The 19,887-nt window shown below is 37.4% G+C and overlaps 1 protein-coding gene and 2 long non-coding RNA genes across 8 annotated transcripts in view; 1 reads left to right on the forward strand and 2 right to left on the reverse strand.

Moving 5' to 3' along the window:
* LOC137487676 (uncharacterized) overlaps positions 1 to 19,887 on the reverse strand; it is a 69,257-nt gene that overhangs the window by 26,067 nt on the left and 23,303 nt on the right. The window contains exon 3 of one of the 5 annotated variants that reach the window (XR_015509995.1): positions 12,937 to 14,373. The exons of the other annotated variants lie outside the window; for them this stretch is intronic. This is a non-coding gene — a long non-coding RNA (uncharacterized LOC137487676). Of the gene's footprint in view, positions 1 to 12,936; positions 14,374 to 19,887 lie in introns of those variants that run through there. 5 annotated transcript variants of the gene reach the window in all.
* On the reverse strand, positions 4,542 to 9,220 carry LOC141377927 (uncharacterized). Its single transcript, XR_015510061.1, has 2 exons — positions 7,117 to 9,220; positions 4,542 to 6,282 (listed from the first exon to the last, which is right to left on the reverse strand). It is a non-coding gene; the product is annotated as an uncharacterized LOC141377927 (long non-coding RNA).
* kcne4 (potassium voltage-gated channel, Isk-related family, member 4) lies at positions 4,939 to 12,328 on the forward strand. 2 transcript variants are annotated; one of them, XR_015508832.1, is made up of 3 exons: positions 4,939 to 4,994; positions 8,857 to 9,438; positions 9,769 to 12,328. XR_015508832.1 is itself a non-coding variant. In NM_001082897.1 (2 exons), exon 2 carries the CDS (start codon positions 8,881 to 8,883, stop codon positions 9,379 to 9,381), a length of 501 nt encoding a protein of 166 aa, NP_001076366.1. In that variant the 5' UTR covers positions 4,963 to 4,994; positions 8,857 to 8,880. The 2 variants fall into 2 exon arrangements, 1 of the variants encoding a protein (NP_001076366.1); NM_001082897.1 differs by lacking the exon at positions 9,769 to 12,328 and having other exon boundaries at positions 4,963 to 4,994; positions 8,857 to 9,381.

Genomic DNA, 19,887 nt, shown 5'->3' on the forward strand with positions numbered 1-19,887 from the left:
AGTTTACGTCTCACAGTTCAAACTTTTTTCTTGAAATTTTAAGTTTACATCTTGCAATTCTGACGTTTTTTTTTTCTTGAAATTTTAAGTTTACATCTTGCAATGCTGACTTTTTTTTCATAGAGATTTCGAGTTTACGTCTTGTAATTTTAACTTTATTTTCATGGAATTTGCAATACTGACTTTTTTCTTGAAATGTTGAGTTTATATCACGCAATTCTAATTTTTCCTTGGAAATCGGACTTTTATTTATTTATGTATTTTTTTCCCTCAGAATTTCAAGTTTATGTCTCGCAATTCTGACTTCTTTTCTTGTAATTTCGAGTTTACATTTTGCAATTTTGACTTCTTTTTTTTTATTATAGAATTTACATCTCTCAATTCTGATATTTTAAAAGGAAGTTTGCATGTTTTGATTAAAACTTTTTTCTGTTTATTACATCTTGCAATTCTGACTTGTCTCCCTCTGAATTCTGTGTGCACATCTTGAATTTCATCTTGCAAAAGTTACTTCTGTCTTTGAGTTTGTATTATGTTTCTGAATTTGTTGTAAGGAATTCCAGGTTCACATCTCACAATTCAAACTTCTTTAAGACACTTTTTTCATAATTCCGAGTTTAAGTGAAGTTTATTCATAAACTAATTTCGAGAGGATCACGTGCTTATGATTTATCACGGCCAGTCTCGCATTTGCTAATCACTAATCTTCCAATCATATGAGCCCTAAGCCACTATAAATAGCCTCAGTTTTCAGTTCACTTTATCTTCGTTTGGAAGAAACCCCCCTCCTCCCCTATTCTCCTCCTTTACCTGTGATTGGGCGGCACGGCGGTCCAGTGGTTAGCACTGCGAGCCACTCAGCAAGAATACTGCCAGCCCTAGTTCCATAGGACCGGTGGGTGTTTCTGTGGGGAGTTTGTATGCCCTCCCCGTGTCCGCGTGGGTTTTCCCCGGGTTCTCCGGTTTCCTCCCACCATCCAAAGACATTCAACATACATAACAATCAAGCTTGTCTAATCCCTTACGTTCCCTTAGCTACAGCAGCAGGGGAGTTCTGAGATCCACCGAGCTCGGGCTCCCTTCTTGCTCTGCCAACGGGAGGAAGCCCCAGGCTCGAGGAGCCCTTGAGCTCGGGGCTCTCTCCCGGGACAGCATGCCAAATAAGCTTTGTAAATCATCAGCTAAGTGTGAACTCTTGAAATCTTACATTTTTGACAATTTTTGTTCCCCACTGAATCTGATCTTAAATCACTTTGTTTTCTCAAAATTGCCATCTAAAATTTTTGACTTACATTTAAGGTAAACATTCATTCATTCATTTTCCTTATTTATCAGTGGTATGAAACTATATGTTTTACACAGCGGAGGCCCATCCAGCTGCAATCCAGTAATGGAAAATACCCATACACACTCCTTCACACACTACAGCCAATTTAGTTTATTCAATTCCCCCATAGCGCATGTGTTTGGCCTGTGGGGGAAAGCGGAGCACCCGAAGGAAACCCACGCCAACATGGGGAGAACATGCAAACTCCACACAGAAATGCCAACTGGCCCTGCCAAGATTCGAACCAGCGACCTTCTTGCTGTGAGGTGACAGTGCTAACCACTGAGCCATCGTGCTGCCCCATATAAGGTAAATATAAATATATTAATTGTCAGTTTGCAGTTGCACATTTACATTTACTTTGCTCAGCAATGACTAACTTCAGCTCCACTGTGCAAATACTCAAGTTTCTAAAGAATAAAGCTGAAGTTTGATCTTGACCAGAACATATGTCTGAAAGTCTGCTATACCCTTTTATAGAAATGCAGATAACACAAACATCCCCATAGAGACTTCTGATTGGAAAACGTCCAGGAATTGAGTGTAATAATGCTGATGATGTTCCTCTGATTCAGCCCATAATGCCGTTGTGTCTGTAATGTGGTCTCAGACAGGGAACTGCCCCAGATTTAATCAGATTGCGTCAGTTTCTCTGATACTCGAGTCTAATTGTCAGGTGTGGTCCAGCATCGGTTTGCACGTTCTGGCTCACGCTGCACCTTTCCATCATGCATCACTTCCAGACAGAAGACGCTGGCATTGATAACAAGCTTTCAATGCTGACGTAAACCAGACCAGGATGCTTGGAAAATGACGTCGGTGGGGTTGTAAAGTACAGCTTAAACTTGCTTATTCAAATATTTGGGGTGGCATTAATGGCAATATGCATTTGATGAACAACGCTAAATTTAAATAGTAATTGTATTGTTCAAACAAAAAAAGTAATGTTGTTGTAGGTTCAGAAGGTTTATAATATATTTAATTATAATAATTTTATAATCTTAAATCATACAAAATTATGTCTTTTATGTCAGTTTTATGTCACTTTAACTTGTTTTGTTCATTTTCAGCCTCAGAATGGTCATTAAGTTTAAGAAAAACAAGAAATCTTGTGTCTGCCACATGAAAAAATAATTTAAGTTTATATGCTACAATTTCTTTGCTTTTTGTTATAGTATAAACTTACAAATCTAAGAAGAAAATCTAATATGTCGCATCTACCAAGTACTAAACATGCAATTTTGACTTTATCTGAACATTTTTAATGATGTTAATTGTGATATAAATCTAAATATATCTGAGATTTTTTTCTCTCTGACCTTTTTTCATTATTCTGAGAGGTAAAAGAATTGGAATTTACTCAATTTGCACTTTTTAGTTAGTAGGTTGGTGGATTTTCTTTCCTGGATTAAATATAATGCTTTGACCATTTGGTTCGTTCCAATTCAATTTATACATGCAGAATATTTACACTACCTGACAAAAGTCTTGTCGCCTACCGGAGTTTTAGGAATAACAACTAATAACTTGACTTCTAGTTGATTATTTGGTATGAGAAGTGGCTTATATGAAAGGCAAAGGCCTCTAGATTACGCTTATTTTACCACAAGATAATATGATCATGCCTTAATTTTTAATTATTTAATTAGGACTGTAAGGTCTGACTTTGCTTAGACAAAAGTCTTGTCACTTAACAGAAATAATATCCAGTATAGAATATAAAGTCATGCTGCAGTGGAGACAGATACTGTGTCTGACTCCATCATGAGCTTGAAGGACTGCATCCACACATCTCTGCAGTGACTCAAATCACTGATTAATAAAGTCATCTGGAATGGCAAAGAAAGCGTTCTTGCAGGATTCCCAGACAGGGTTCACACACATTTAAATTACAAAAAAAATCAATGACTTTTTCAGGACTTTTAAGTAAATTTTTATGATGAATGTTTCATGTAATGTCTACGTATACGTGGGAAATCATATGAATAACAAAGAACGTTTACATTTATTACAGCATATCATAAAACATGCTACAATCTCTTTAGTTATATTTTATAGTTATATATATAGTTATATATCTTTAGAGCATATTTTTGGCCAAAAAAAAGAAGTAAAAACATCTAACCTCCATTCCAGTTTACAGATATTTGTCAAACTAATTTTAGACAATGTTAATAGTTTGTTAAACTAGTAATAGTAGGTAAAACTACTTCTATTGTAAAGCTGCGATCACATTGCACTTTAGCTCCATAGACTTCCATTCATTGGCATGCGAATGTGGCAGACCAGAAACGGAAGCATGTGTGACAGGTTTGGCATTTCACTGGAAAGTTCAAGCTTTGTGAATACATACCTGTGAAATCGCATCAAGTGATTGCGCTAGACAGACAGAAGATAATTTAAAATAAAACATTTAAAATATGGAGCAATCGCTCACTTTGATTAACGTCTAATATTGTTTAATACCAGCCCTTTTACAGCGCCATAAAATAGAATTTTGCAAGCACAAGCTCTAGTGTGACAAAAAGGTCTGCTTAATGATTAAATGTAAATGTAATTTCCATGTCTTTTCCAAAACCTTGTGGGTTTTTCTGTTTTTCCAAAACTTTTCCTGGCCTGGAAAATGACAAAATTCCATGACTTTTCCAGGTTTTCCATGACCGAATGAACCCTTCCAGAGTTCATCAAGACTCATGTATTCATCTTCAACGCCTCCTCCTTCATCTTACCCCAGACATGCTCAATAATATTCATGTCTGGAGACTGGGCTGGCCAATCCTAGAGCACCTTGGCCTTCTTTGCTTTCAGGTGCTTTGATGTGGAGGCTGAAGTATTCGCCCTCTCCTGTGGTTTGTAATGTAATGGGCAGCACAAATGTCTTGATACCTCAGGTTGTTGATGTTGCCATCCACTTTCTCACACACCTCCATACTGAATGTAACCCCAAACCATGATTTTTCCGTCACCAAACTTGACTGATTTCTGTTCGAATCTTAGGTCCATGCAGGTTCCAGTAGGTCTTCTGCAGTATTTGTGATGATTGGGATGCAGTTCAACAGATGATTCATCAGAATTCATTCCTTCTGCCACTTTTCCAAATGTATACACTACTAATATTACTGTTTTATATGTTTGTTTTTCTTAAACGAATTCCTTTCCTTCGACAATCTTACCACTTTTTTTATGGTTATTCTTTTTTTTTTCTACATGAAAATTTTTGAAATTTAAAAACGGTCTTAACTTTTTATTAAGTGACCATAATATGCGTGCCTAATATGAATTCTGAGTAAATCCTTTTCAGCTGAGCCATTTCTTAAAGACAGCATGATTTATATTTCTGCAAAGCATTCCTCTGGTTTTTCTGAGGGCGAGCTGTTCTGCAGCGGAAGAGGCTTTCCTAAAGCGGCCCTGTCTGGTTCTGTTGTGATAAATGAGCAGATTTGGCAGCTCTGCGCACTTGGACTCCATTAAACGTCATCAGCATTGTGACTGAGCTCTGGCCGAGGAGGGACGTGAGGATCTCGACTCCCTCAACCTCTGTCACAGATCCCGCTGGCGCGTGTCCACGTCTGAGAGACACTATTTAAACAGCACTCGCATGACATACCCTTACAGTCCAGAGAGAGAAGCGGGAGACAGACTGACGCGTCCAGGGTGAAACATCCCGGTGAGTAAATACTGCTGCTCCGTGGAGTCTCACGACACTTTACACTCAAAGGAAAAGGTTTGTGTTGTTTGTAAAGACTACTTTATTGAAATGAACTGAAACAACACAATTCTTGAGATTTTTTTCAGGACAACTTTTTGCTGCTTTTTCAATCTACTTCAATTTGTTCACTTAGTTCATGTTGGACTAACATGAATGAATTGTGTGGAACCCTGAATATTTTTTTTATTTACAGTGTATAATACCTCATATTTTACCATTGATCAGTATATATGTATGTTTAAAATATGTAAGTATGTGCACTTACAAACATGTCTATGGATTTTCAATAATGTCTTAATGTGAACGTTTATTTAGTCTAAGAACTCTGCAATGCTATTTTGCACTACCCTCAAAAAAGTTTGTTTGCTGTTTGTTTAAACCACTTATTTAAAATGAGCTGAAACAACACAATTCGTGATTTATTTGGGATGACTTAATTATTTCTATACATTTTGGGTGTTAAAAAATAAATAAATAAACAGACCCGACTCTAGGGTTCATAAAAGTGAATTTTAATTGTCGAGTGTTTTATTTATGTTACATCCTTGACCCTAGACCAGGGTTGTAACACATGTTCAATCAACTTAAATGAATGAACTTAATCGATTTGTGTTGAATATTGTGCATTTTTATTTACAGTGTATAATACTTCATTTTACCACTGATCTGTAAATATGTAGGTTGTGCAAACTTAAAACAGTAACTTAAAAAACTTAAAAAACCATTTTCAATAGTCTTAATGTGCAAGTTTATTAAATCTATTAATTGCGTAATGTTATTTTGCACTCATATTTTTGCACTCTAGAAATTACTAGAATTGCTAGTAATTATCACAAAAATGAAGCAACAGTTAACACTGAATTAAAGACAGACTGACGCGTCCAGGGTGAAGCATCTGAATACTGCTGTGGAGTCTCGCGACACTTTACATACACACAAAAAAGATGCTTTTCCAAACTACTTATTTAAAATGAGCTGAAGATTTTTTTTTTCAGGACAACTTAATTGATTCATGTTCAACCCACTTTAATTTCGTTTTTATTTACAGTGTATAATACTTCATATTTTACCACCAATATGTAAAATATGTAGGTTGTGCATTTACAAACTTAAATAGCCTACACTGTAGCAGTCAACTTTATCAAATGAAATGAGTGTAGTTAACTCAATATTTACTGAAAGTTAATTCTACTTATTTGAAAAGAGTTTTGAACTCCGTGTTGAAGTTAATGAGTTAAATAAATACCTCTTTACTTCAGCTTAAATAGAGTAAGTTCACTGTACTTATATGGATTAGTTTTTTTAACTCAAATGGTTTGTTGCAATCGGTTGGAAGAATTGAGTTCTCTTCATTTACCGGGTTTTACTGTGCTCAAATTGCTTCTTTTACTCAAATGGGATAAGTTCACAGTACTCATTGGGATTAGATTTTGAATGTAAAGTGTTTGTTGCAATCGGTTTCCTCAAATGGTTTGTGTTATCTTAACTTATTGGGTTTTACAGTTTGCATTTTCAATAACGTCTTATTGTGCAAGTTTACTTAAACTAAGAACTGTGTAATGTTATTTCACACTATACTGTACAAATGCTGGGTTCCACATAATCCCTTCATGTTCATCCAACACAAATTAAGTTAACAATCGTTTTTATAAATTTAAGTGCCCCAAAAAACTTTTTAGAAAATTGTGTTGATTTAACTTATTTTAAATAAGTAGTTTGTACTAGCAGTAAAAGTCCCTTTTTGAATGTAGAAATGAGCGCAAACAACACAATTCTTGAGATTTTTGGGGGCTGACCTAATTATTTTGTTCAATCAACTAAACAAATTTAAGTGAACTTAATCGAATTGTGCATGAATTGTGTGTGTTTTTATTTACAGTGTATAACACTTTGTATAATAACACTAATCTGTAAATATGTAGGATGCATTTACAAACTTAAATAGGCTACACTGCAAAACCCAACAGTCAACTTTATCAAATAAAATGAGTGTAGTTAACTCAAAATTTACTAAAAAGTTAATTCTACTCATTTGAAAAGAGTTTTGATCCGTGTTGAAGGTAATGAGTTAAATAAATACCTCATTACTTCAACTTAAATAGAGTAAGTTCACAGTACTTATATAGATTAGTTTTTTCAACTCAACTGGTTTGTTGCAATCAGTTGGATAATTTGAGTTCTTTTTATCAGGTTTTACTGTGCTCAAATTGCTTCTTTTACTCAAATGGGTTAAGTTCACAGTACACATTGGGATTAGTTTTTAAATTTAAAGGGTTTGTTGCAATCAGTTTCCTCAAATGGTTTGAGTTATCTTAACGTATTGGGTTTTACAGTCTGCATTTTCAATAAAGTCTTATTGTGCAAGTTATATTTCGCACTATACTGTACAAATGCTGGGTTCCACATATACCCTTCAAGTTCATCCGACTCAAATTAAGTTAATTTAATTGCTTTTATAAATTTAAGTGCCCCGAAAAACTTTTAAAAATTATGTTGATTTAACTTATTTTAAATAAGTAGTTTGTACTAGCAGTAAAAAATATATATTTTTTTTTAATGTACAAATGAGCGGAAACAACACAATTCTTGAGATTTTTGGGGGCTGACCTAATTATTTTGTTCAATCAACTAAACAAATTTAAGTGACCTTAATCGAATTGTGCATGAATTGTGCGTGTTTTTATTTACAGTGTTTAATACTTGTATATTACCACTGATCTGTAAATATGTAGGATGTGCACTTACAAACATTTATGTTTGCTGTTTGTTTAAACTACTTATTTGAAATGAGCTAAAACAACACAATTCTTGATTTTTTAGGGATGACTTAATTATTTTATGTTCAATCAATTTTACAAATTTAGGTGAACTTAATCGATTTGTGTTGGGAAAACATTATAAAATTGTGTGCATTTTTTATTTTCAGTGTATAATACCACAGATCTGTAAATATGTCGATTGTGCACTTACAAACAAATAGTCTATGCATTTTCGATAATGTCTTAATGTGCATGTTTATTTAATCTAAGAATTTCATGTTTTTTCTACTTATATTTTTGCACACTAGAAATTGCTAAAATTGCTAGTAATTATCGCAAAATGAAGCAACAGTTAACACTGAATTATAAAAAATAAAGTACAAAGAGTGAAAGTATTCTTGAAAACTAATCTTTTTATTTTGTTGTGTATGTTTTATTTATGTTTGTTTGTGTTTTTTACTTTGTGTTTAAAATTGCAGATTTTATAGTTATAAAGCTATGAAAATTAAGAGGATGAATGAATTTACCGAATTTATTAGCTATGTTTTAAGTAAAATGTTAATATATAAAGGTGAGGACATTTCTTCCAATGTTTTCAAATTAAAATATTGAGTTTTCTGTTGTTTATAGAAAATGAAATTTATCAGAACAACAAAAGTTTTTATTTGTTGGAATAGATAAATTAGGATTATTTCACCAAATACTGATTTCCTAAGAGTTAAGGCTAAAACCTTGCTTATTATGAAGAAATTACACAATATAAACAAATTACAAACTACTCAAAGGTCTAAATATAAATTGTAAATCCAGAAAAACAAATCATTTGAACAAGTGACTGCTCTCTTCTTTTTATAGCTTTATAAATGCGTATATTTTATATACACATTTGTAGCTAAATGTTAAACACTGGTCATATTGAAGTTAATGTTTATTAAAGGTTTAACAACAATTTTTAAGCTTTTTTTTTAGACTTTTACCTTGTTGTAATCAACTTGTTTACTTGATAATCTTTTATACTTCATTCAAACTCTTTTTAAAACTCTTGTGTTATCATTCCACAGGTAACAGTTCCTGTTTCTGTCGTTATGGATTTGGCGCGCAACGCCACCGCGCTTTCATCGCCTCAGAACAGCAGAATCCCCTTATCCGGCGGAAGCGACAATAACGCATACCTGTACATCGTCATCGTGGTGTCCTTCTACGGAGTTTTCCTCATCGGGATCATGCTCGGTTATTTGCGCACCAAACGGCGCGAGAAAAGGCGCTCAAACGCGTTCACGAGGCTCCTGCACGAGGAGGAGCAGCGCGAGTGGGGCGCGCGCCAGAAAAAGCACAGTTTCAGCCTGCCTGCGTTTCCCGCGCTGCGCTCCACGCCGGTGCCTTTCATGTTGAGCAGCGGGCGCGCGCCTCTGGCATGCGCACTCTGCTCGGTGGAGCAAAGCAGCGTGAGCTCTCTCAGCTCCGGAGCGGATGTGCGTTTCGCCATAGAAGAAGAGTCAGACAGCGGCGGACATGAGGAGACACCAAAAACCGGCTCGGGATCGGAAAACAACAGCGCCGGGTCGTCAGTGGAAAACCGGCTCTGAGATTCCCGTTCCCGCCGCGAGACGTTATATCGCAACTGCAGTTCCCGCCTAAATGCAGTAATGGAGCCTTTTTCCATTTTCCATTATCACAGTTAATGTTATTACAAATTAAGCCATCTGAGGTTGGACTTAGGGACTGCTGTGATAAGAAATAAACAAAAAAGCATTTTGTACATGTTTTAAACACCTTCTTTTGTTAATTTATTGTGTAAATAACTAATAATTTGGCAGGAACTGTGATTAATTTGTTAGGAACCATGACTAAACAAACTAACAAAAGTTCTCCTGAGTGCCTTAGTGAAAAGTATGAACTCTTACGCCAGAAATATACTTTTACACAAGCGCTAACTGTAGTTCATACAGTTTTACACTGCAGTTTTTTTTCAGATCAGACCACAACAGTGTATCGTTCACAGAAATCAGTCTCTGAGGTTCCTGCCATGGCAATAGTTCCTACTGAAATGAAGAAAACGCCACAGTTAATCTTACTACAAATTAAACGTTCTGAGGTTGGTCCTAGTGACTGTTGTAATAAGAAATAAAAGTATTTTTGTACATCTTAACAACCTACTTGTGTAAATAACTCCAGTAATTTGTCGGGAATTGTGGTTACTGTTCATTTGTTAGGATCCATGGCGAAACAAACTAACAAAGTTCTCCTAAGTGCCTTGGTGGAAAGTATGAACTCTTATACCAGAAATATACTTTTACACAAGCACTAAGTGTAGTGTCTACACTGCAGTTTTTTTAGATCAGACCACAACAGTGATGGTTTATCTGCAGAAAAAATGGCTCTGAGGTTTCCTCCATGATACGTTACTATGGCAACCATAGTTCCTATTTACCACAGTTAATCCTACTACAAATTAAACATCTGTGGTTGGTCCTAGCGACTGTTGTAATAAGAAATAAACACGAGTGTTTTTATAGTTTTTTTTAAAGACCTACATGTGTAAATAACTGGTATTTTAGCAGGAACTGTGGGTACTGTTCATTTGTTAGGATTCATGGCGAAACAGCTCCTGAGTGCCTTGGTGAAAAGTATAAACTCTTAAACCAGAAACATTTACACAAACACTAAGTGTAGTACATAAAGTTCTGCGCTGTGCAGTTTTTTCAGATCAGAACACAATAGTGATGGGTTGTTTGCAGAAAAACGGTTCCCGCCGCCAGACATTACTATGGCAACCATAGTTCCTACCAAAATGCAGTTAGTACCACAGTTAATCTTACTACAAATTAAACGGTCTGTGGTTGGCCCTAGTGAATGTTGTAATATGAAATAAACAAAAGAGTGTTTTTATTAATTATTTTAAGGACCTACTTGGGTAAATAACTAGTAATTTGGCAGGAACTGTGGTTACTGTTTATTTGTTCTCCTGTTAATTCGTTAAAGTTCTACTGAGTGCCTTGGTAGAACATATGAACACTTATGCCAGAAATATACATTTACACAAGTGTACAAGCACTAACTGTAGTACTGTGCAGTTTTTTTGCCTTCACTTATGAAAATTTACCATGGTTTTGGCAAGTTGATTGATGTCTACATCCAAAGTTTTACTACAAATACGTTGGCTAAACAGGTTACTGTAGTGAAAACTATGGTTCATTTTTGGTTATTATTTAACTGTAAAATATGATTTTTTTTAATGAAAAACAATGGTTAAATTTCGTGTCCGCTTGTTTAGTCGTGACGCTTCGGTGACATATGGAATACTGTTTCTGCATCCAAGCGGCTCTTGGTTAAATTTAGAAAATATTTGTTTATGACCACTTTTTAGTCATATCAGTTTATAAAAAATTAATCACTTTCTGGCCATCGGATATTAGGCATGGATATATAGATAGATAGATAGATAGATAGATAGATAGATAGATAGATAGATAGATAGATAGATAGATAGATAGATAGATAGATAGATAGATAGATAGATAGATAGTGATCATGATTTTCGTATTACATCGCTTTGTAAAAGTTTATTATTATCATTTGATGAGTCTCCCCATACAGTTTGATATAGTGTTTGGACCCAGAAGCCGCTTTATGTGACGTCACACTTAACAAGCGGATAGGTCATGGTGGCACAAATCTAAACTAACGGCTATTTTTGACACTTTAGTGGCTAATTGTACATTTATATAATAATTTAAGATTTTTTTAAATGATGTATGAACTTCCTTGCTTCTACATGAACATCCAGCCTGATCTCACGAGAAAACGTAAGTATTTTACGTGTTGCCAGTTTAGTGGCTAATTCGTATGAGTTCAGTCGTACGAAATAGTGCGATTTTAAAAAGGAGGCATGGCACCTAACCGTCATTGGGGGATGAGCAAATCGTACTAAATTGTATGAATAAGATTGTACGAATTAGCCACTAAGTCAAAAAGTTACGAATTGCCGTAAGATTGTGTTGGAACATCACAAATAAATTCGAACAGATTAGCCACCAATTCGTCAAAACAAAAAGTTAGCAACTTATTGCTCATGTTGAGAAAAATACTAAGTACTAGCTACAGGTTCAGATGATTATCTTCAAACTGTAGTTGGTCTAAAAACTAAAACTAGAAAACCGTTGGTATCCTATAGCTCCCCCTGTGGCAACTCTCAATGTGGCACATACTTGTGATACGCTTTAGATTTGTTACATCTGGTAATGCAATGATGCACAGAATTTCTTCAAGTACTTGTGTAAACTATATTTCAGGCCTTAAATGCAATGTTCCCACTGCAGACATGGCGATAAACCTGGAAGTCACTTGAAAAATATTACTTTTTTTTACTTAAGGCCATAACATCATCCACTTAGGCGTGTAAAATGATGTAAATGTATGTAAAGTTATCTGTATATAATGGTCTATGTGCATGGGTATGTCTATTTAAGTTCTACCTTGTTTTTATATGTTACTTTGTGCAAGCTAAATAAAAATGCTCCTCCATAATGTGAAGGTTTTGTGCTCATGTTTGCATTTACTGATTGTCGCCACCTGGGGGAGATGAAGACTATACCGTTGAATCTTCATAGATGAGGATTTTTCATGTTTTATAGACCCAGGTAACTAATATGAATCTTGTAGATACTATAATATAAACAAACAACATTTAATAACTTTAAAAAGGATATAAGCATTCACAAATTAAATACTGTTTAGCACATATTCATAAAGTTGGTCAAAATTACTGGCCCTCTGGTAAAATTTTAATGTTAATATTTTAATTTTATAAGTAATAACTGTGTTTTGTTTTTTTGTTTTTTGCTGTCATGATGACAATACTTAATGAGCTTATCAGCAAATCAGCTTAACATTTAAAGGCTTAACTGGGTTAATTAGGTATGCAAGTTAAAGTAAATTGCAGTTGTGGGCTAATAATAATGACCTTATTTTTTATTATTACTTTTTTATACTGCTTTTATTGTATTAAAACTAACAAAAAAAAGTTCATAATAGTCCAAAAGGCGATGATAATAGTTAAACATGGCAGTTTTGTTTTAGGTTGCTGACGCATCATTTGCTGCTGTTTTTTCTGGCTTCTCCTTTTTCTTTTTTTTTTTTTTGCGCTTCACTCTCACGTTTGTCCCTTTCTGACAGAATCGGCTATCAAAGCGATTCAATGATCACAAGCAGGTTATTAATATGAGCTCAAGTAGTTTGTTATTTCAAATATAGACGAGATCGCGAGCTCTCCGAGAGGGGTCTGGATGCAGACCTGGTGCAGTGCAATCTGAGCTCCATCAAATGTTTTTTAATGCGCTCATCTAACCCCACCCCTAACCCTACCCGTCACAGTGACATCACTCACTCCACTGAGTGCATTGTTGTGTCTGACATTGCATTGCTAAATCTCAGCTTGCATCATAACGGCTGAATCCAGATACTATTGATCTCTCTGGACGAAGTGAAACAGCTAACACTTTTAGACGCGCTCGTAAAACAACAACAGCACACGGCAGATTTTTTTCTTCTTGGCTTTGTGGCTGTACATTAAGACGACGACAAGGTTTGCTTGAGCTCGACCATGACTTATTATATGTATATAATATTACGGCGTAACCTCTCAGCTGTGTATTTAAAACTGCGGTTCTTTTGTTTTCATTCTGGCTTGGTGCTTGAGCAAGTGACGTATCTCTGTAAGCCAATAGTGTTCAGCTGCACGTCTAGCTCCGCCTTTTGGTAACCTTATGGCCTGTTTCCACTGAGTGGTACGGTTCAGTTTGGTACGATTTTAAGGCCGTTTCCACTGTCAATAAGCGTACTGAACCAAACCGTACCCTTTCGAAAGGGTACCAAAAACGAGAAAGGGTACAAAAAGCTACACCTATCAGTGTTCGGCAGCACGTCTATGTTTATAACGGAGATGGCCTGTCTTCTATTAAACCTTGGTCCCACATTCATTTCAAAGCAGCACTACCCTGTACTAAATTGGCGGCTCTATTGGCACATTCCTTCAAATAGACAACAATAGGCTTTATCTAATGTAAATATTCATGATTGGATGTATTGGAGCAAAGTCCTTACTTCATTAAACTTTACTTATAATTTAGCCTGTAACTGTATATAATATGGGACTCAACCCCTTTTCATATAGCCTATATAAACGCAGTCATTCTGAATCTATGTGCACATAAAAAAAAAAAAAAACATTATGCGAGGCCTCCTGGCGTCATCGTAGAGATAAATATCTTTCAAGCATCCACTCCTGAAATAATCCCTCACTCTGTTATTCCCCTCGAGAATGGGCTGATGTTCACTCGGGGACAGAAGAGGCTGTGCTGCAGTCATGATTGTGTGCTTTTGCAGAGATGTGCGCGATTACAGGCGAAAATCCTTCATCACAATCATCATCATCACAGTCTTGTCCTAATGAAATCACATCACATGCATCGGTGTCACTGACCCGCTTTCCGCCCCAGGGATTGCAGTGGAAAGTTCTCGTCTGAGTGGATCCTTTCCAATCCAAATTTCCTCAGTTCATCTGATGTGAGCTGGACAGGCTGATAGGAAAGTTTTTAAAGACAAAAATATTCAGATTTATGTCACAGATGTCACCTAGAAAGTGGGTTTTGCTGCTGCTAAAAGTGGCAGAGAAAAAAAAACGTAAAAATAATAATACCTTACATTTATATAGCGCTTTTCTAGATACTAAAACCGAGTTCAGACTGCACAAATTTCAAAGTACTGTAGTTTCTTTATTGCTTTGTTTACACTGCAAGATGGATCAGCGACAGGGGGTTTCACACTGCATGACTTTACAAAAGGTAGAATCAGTGACAACTTTGTCTCAGTCTGCAAACTACATCTCTCACAACCAAACACATGCGAGAAGTAACATGGAAACAACACAAGGTCATGTAGTAGCCTACATTAACTAGGGGTGTTCCTTCAGTGCACCGCGATGTAGACGCCAACAATTGGGTATCGGTTCAGTAGTAGTCATAACCGGTGATTATGTACTGTTGTCATTTATCTCATTTGTGCTATGTCGCCGTAGCTTACTATGGCTAGGGAGGTGAGAGCGCGTATTTACAACGCTCCAACTACTTAAAAACGCAGTCACTGTGCACAATTTCACAGCGTGTGTGTTTGCTGGACTTTCAGTGACACACACAGCTGAAGGCCCTATTTCACTGCGATTAAGAGAATCAAAGTAAACTCCATTTCTCTCTCTCTCGCTGTGGCCCATTTGACCTGCTGGCGTGACTTTTCGTCCACTCTCGGCTGTTTTACAGCGATACTTCTGGATACAAACACGAGTGCGTGTCTGCAGAGTTTTCTCCACCGTGTCTATCATGGATCAGCTGTGATCGCCGCTGCCGTTAATCAGTGTCACTCATCTGGGAAGAGCACCAGCGCGCTAGAGCCAATCGCAGCCCTTTCTGTTGAGCATGTGACCAATCAAAGTGGGGTAAGAAGAGAACTTTGTAGAAAAGGCTCAGAAAGTGAGCGGGATATTTATATTTGTTTAATAAATGCTATAAATGCTGGTGTTGTTTAAAGGTACAGTTTATATATCTGGCTGTTTCTATTAAAGGACAAAATTGTGTTACAAATAGTATATAAATATATTTATAAATTTTAATACAAGAATTGCTGTGCTGTGAAGAAAATAAAAAACTGCGCATGGAAAGCATCGTCAATGCACCGTGATGCACCAAGATATCGAATTGAACCAAATCAATGTCATGATAATCGTAACCGAACCGTGAGACTAGTGTAGATTCACAGCTCTTAAATTAACTAGCCTACATAATGAAAAGAAGCCTTTAGTATTGGCTGACAGGTCCAGATGTTTAGCAGGCCAAATATCACACAGGTGTCTTTACTAGTAGCCTCTTCAGCTGCTCCAGAACGCAGCAGCATGAGTGGTCTTTAATGAACCTAAAAGAGCACATGTCACTCCGCTGCTCATCCGTTTGCACTGGCTGCCAGTTGCTGCTCGCATCAAATTCAAAGCTCTGATGTTTGCCTACAAAGCGACTTCTGGCTTGCTCCTCCTTATCTGCTCTCACTTCTGCAGATTTATGTGCCCTCCGGAAACTTGCGTTCTGTGAATGAACGTCGCATCGTGGTTCCATCCCAAAGAGGGAAGAAATCACTTTCGCGAACTCTAGCATTCAATCTGCCCAGTTGGTGGAATGAACTCCCTAACTGCATCAGAACGGCAGAGTCACTCGCTGTCTTCAACAAACGACTAAAAATCTCAACTATTTAGTCTCCACTTCACTTCCTAATCTGCAATTGCCTCTCTGGATATACCACTAACTGTGCTCAAAAAAAAAAAAAAAATTTACTAATACTTTCCTTCTTAGACTTTACAGACCTGAAACTTGCCTACCGCACTTATTCATTGTTGCTCTTATAGTTGTGTAAATTGTTCCTTGTCCTCATTTTTAAGTCGCTTTGGATAAAAGCGTCTGCTAAATGACTAAATGTAAATGTACTAGGTGATTGTTGCTCACGTAAGCGAGCACCGATTCGCCAGTAATTTCATGCAGTTGTCGACGATTTCTCAAAACCTGTCTGCGAGTCAAAATCGAGGCTAAAATCATGCAGTCTGAACTCGGCAATAGACATTCCTGGGGGGGAACCTCAACATCCACCACCAGTGTGCAGCATCCACCTGGATGTCGCAACAGCAGCCATATTGCGCCAGACCGCACACCACACACCAGCTGATTGGTGCAGAGGAGACAGAGGGATGATTTGGGGATCATTTATGATATGGGGATGGTTAGGAGGCCATGATGGACAGAGAACAGTGAGCAAATATGGCCAGGATGACAGGGTTAAACCCCTACTCTTTTTCGAAGGACATCCTGGGATTTCTAATGACCACAGAGAGTCAGGACGAAAGACTCAGGGCTTACTCACACTATGCTATCCGAACCGTGCCCAGACCCGTTTCCCAGATCGTTTAAGAAGTGTAAGTGCTCTGAATTGGGCTCAGGGGTGATTTAGTTGGCTTGCGCTAGCCAGGTTGGAAGAGCTGTGCCAGAGCGTGGCTCACTTGGGCTTGGGTGCAGTACGCTTGTGTGTGAGTGCAAAATGAGCCTGAAACTGAAAGCGAGACGTGACTTTTGTATGGATGTTTTATATGGATTTTTTAATCATTTTACTGTTCAATGAACGTAGTTCATTAAAAGACGTAGACGTCGTAGATTATTAAAGACGCAAACCCCTCACTGCACCACAGCTGCACCTTCAGCAAACCTCCTAATTCCTGCAGCACGAGGACTTTATGATTGTTTATGTACGTCAAAAGTGGCAGATCTGTTCTGCGAAATATTTGACTGCGTGTCACCGCATCCAAAATGACTAAAACGATATGAAGAAATCTCCACTGTGCTGAGCGAGAGCGCTTCTCGACTGAACAGCGCATCATTGATGATGTAAGCTTGCCCAGGCTCGAATGTAATGTTATTGCGGGCCGTCGGAGGAGATGGGGGGGACAACCGTGCTTTGGCCCGGTTCAAGGCAACTGTACATAGTGTGAGTACGCCCTCACTGAGCAGTATAGAGTCCCCATCAATGAGGCGTTAGGACCCACACAGAACGCAGGTTGAGCGCCCCCCTGCTGGCCTCACTAACACCTCTTCCGGCAGCATCCTAGTTTTCCCCATGTGGTCTTCCATCCAGGTACTGACCAGGCGCAGCCCTGCTTAGCTTCAGTGGGCGACCATGTGAAAGTTGCAGAGAGCTAGCTGTCGGCATTAATGAATCAATAACTTGCTACATGTTAAGGAAACCAAATCACCCAGAGGAAACCCATGCCAACACAGAGAGAACATGCAAACTCCACACAGAAACGCTAACTGACCCAGCTGGGACTCGAACCAGCAACCTTCTTGCTGTGTGGCGACAGTGATAATTTATTTGGTTAAATTGCGTTGATGACACCCATCTAACCAGCTGATTAGTACAGAAGAAACCAATTAAGAAAGTGGTCCCCAAGCACCTGGCCGCGGACTGGTACCGGTCCGTGGAAAAATTGGTACCGGGCCACATAAGAAATCATAAATTATTTCTGTAGAAAATATTCCCCCGCGACTTGGATTCTTCCACTCACCCCCGCCATCTCACGTGAAATGGACTATGCCAAAATCCACCACGGAGCAGGAAGAACGATCGCTAGAATATCTCAGTGGTGGTTGTTGATAGTTTAAAGTTATAAAACAGGTATTATAGAGTCCAAATCAGCAGAGCATTTAAGGATTGTGCATTTAACTTTATGTGTGTGTGCATCGCTAAGTAAGTACCCGAAATCATTGCAATATGTATCTATATGGAGTTTCACATAATCATACTTATTAGGGCTGTTACATGCCAATGCATACATTTTATTCGTCTATACGGTTGTATTATTGTTAATATGTTCGTCAGTTGAAATGTTTGGCACAGATGTTATGTATTTGATGCATATAAACCTTGATTGAAACATAATCAGACCGCGATAGTGCAACTAGTGCATGCGCGCTGAATTGTTCATGGTTAACCTGGATGCACGAGGGCAGCAGCTGTGTTCATGTGAAGACCCCTCCCCCCACCCCAACCCACACCGGTCCGTTGTAAAATTGACAACCGTTGACCAGTCCGCGGTGATAAAAAGGTTGGGAACCACTGAATTATGATACGGGGATAGTTAGGAGCAAATGTGTGTACAAATTTGGCCAGGATGCCAGGTTAAACCCCTACTCTTTTTCGAAGGACATCCTGGGATGTTGACCACAGAGAGTCAAGACCTCGGTTTAACATTTCATCTGAAAGACGGCGCTCACTAAGCAGTATAGTGTCCCCTTCACTATACTGGGGCGTTAGCACTCACACAGACCTCAGGTTGAGTGCCCCTATGTGGTCTCCCATCCAGGTACTGACCAGGCACAGCTCTGCTTAGTTTCAGTGGGCGACCATGTGAGAGCTGCAGAGCTGCCAGCTGTTGCTATAAAGCGAACTTGAAAAACACTTGCAGTTACATAAAAAACGATGATACATAATGAATAAAACTTCCGAACAAAACAGGAGATGTGAATAATTTACTGAATCCGACAGATCATTAATTATAAACCATGTGGAAATCGGATTTAGATCCATTTTTTTGTATCTGAAAACAAAATGCAAACACGCTCGTGCTTGCAGACACGTCCAGCCCTCTCTGTTTATGCAGCATGCAACCTTGTGCTCCCAGATAGATTAATTTTGATGAAACGATGGCGACTGTGTGAAAGACAGAAGAGGTTAGAGTGACTCATGCTCCCTGTAGAGGAAATGAAAGGCACATCCGCCTTCTCCATTTTTCTCTTCTCTGGTCTAAAGAGCATTCAGGGTTTTCTCATATCAGGCCAATAATCAGTGACAGTAACTGATATTAAAACTGCTCTCATATTGTAATTGTGAAAAAATACCATTAGCCTTATTCTACATGTAAAACTGGGCTTAACGATTGGAATCTTTTTGGCTCAAGACATCCAATCTCAATAATTTCTATTGATTATAAACAGTCCGTTAATGCTGCTTGATGTTGCAAACTGATCATCACATATTATAATTTTTTTTTACAGAGTCATAAACTCACTTGTTTGTAATTTTTTGCATTTACATTTTTGCAATTTATTATTCCTAGTCAACGGTAGGGCCAGATAGTAGGGATGTGCGATACCACAATTTTTTAATTCGATACAATACTTTTTGTTAAAATTTTTACGATACCGATATCGATACTACTTATTATTTTAAAAGTTAATGTAATTTTTTTTTTCAATAATATTAATTTAAAAAATCATTAAAATCATGTTAATATACATACCATATTACCACACAACCATATTGCATATACACACTGCATACACATACATACTGTATATACACACTGCACAGATACACGCACACTTACTTATATTTATACCTAGCGGTAATGAGAGAGAGTTGATTTATTCTTTTATTTATTTATTTTTATTTGTATTAAATAAATATTATTATACTATATATTATAATACTATACTATTATTTGCTGT

The sequence above is a fragment of the Danio rerio genome, chromosome 15 (assembly GCF_052040795.2).
Source record: "Danio rerio strain M-AB ecotype USA chromosome 15, GRCz13ab, whole genome shotgun sequence".
Lineage (NCBI taxonomy): Eukaryota > Metazoa > Chordata > Actinopteri > Cypriniformes > Danionidae > Danio > Danio rerio.

Excerpts from the sequence above, each read along its gene's own strand:
- kcne4 (NM_001082897.1), top strand. The coding sequence starts at position 8,881 with ATGGATTTGGCGCGCAACGCCACCGCGCTTTCATCGCCTCAGAACAGC.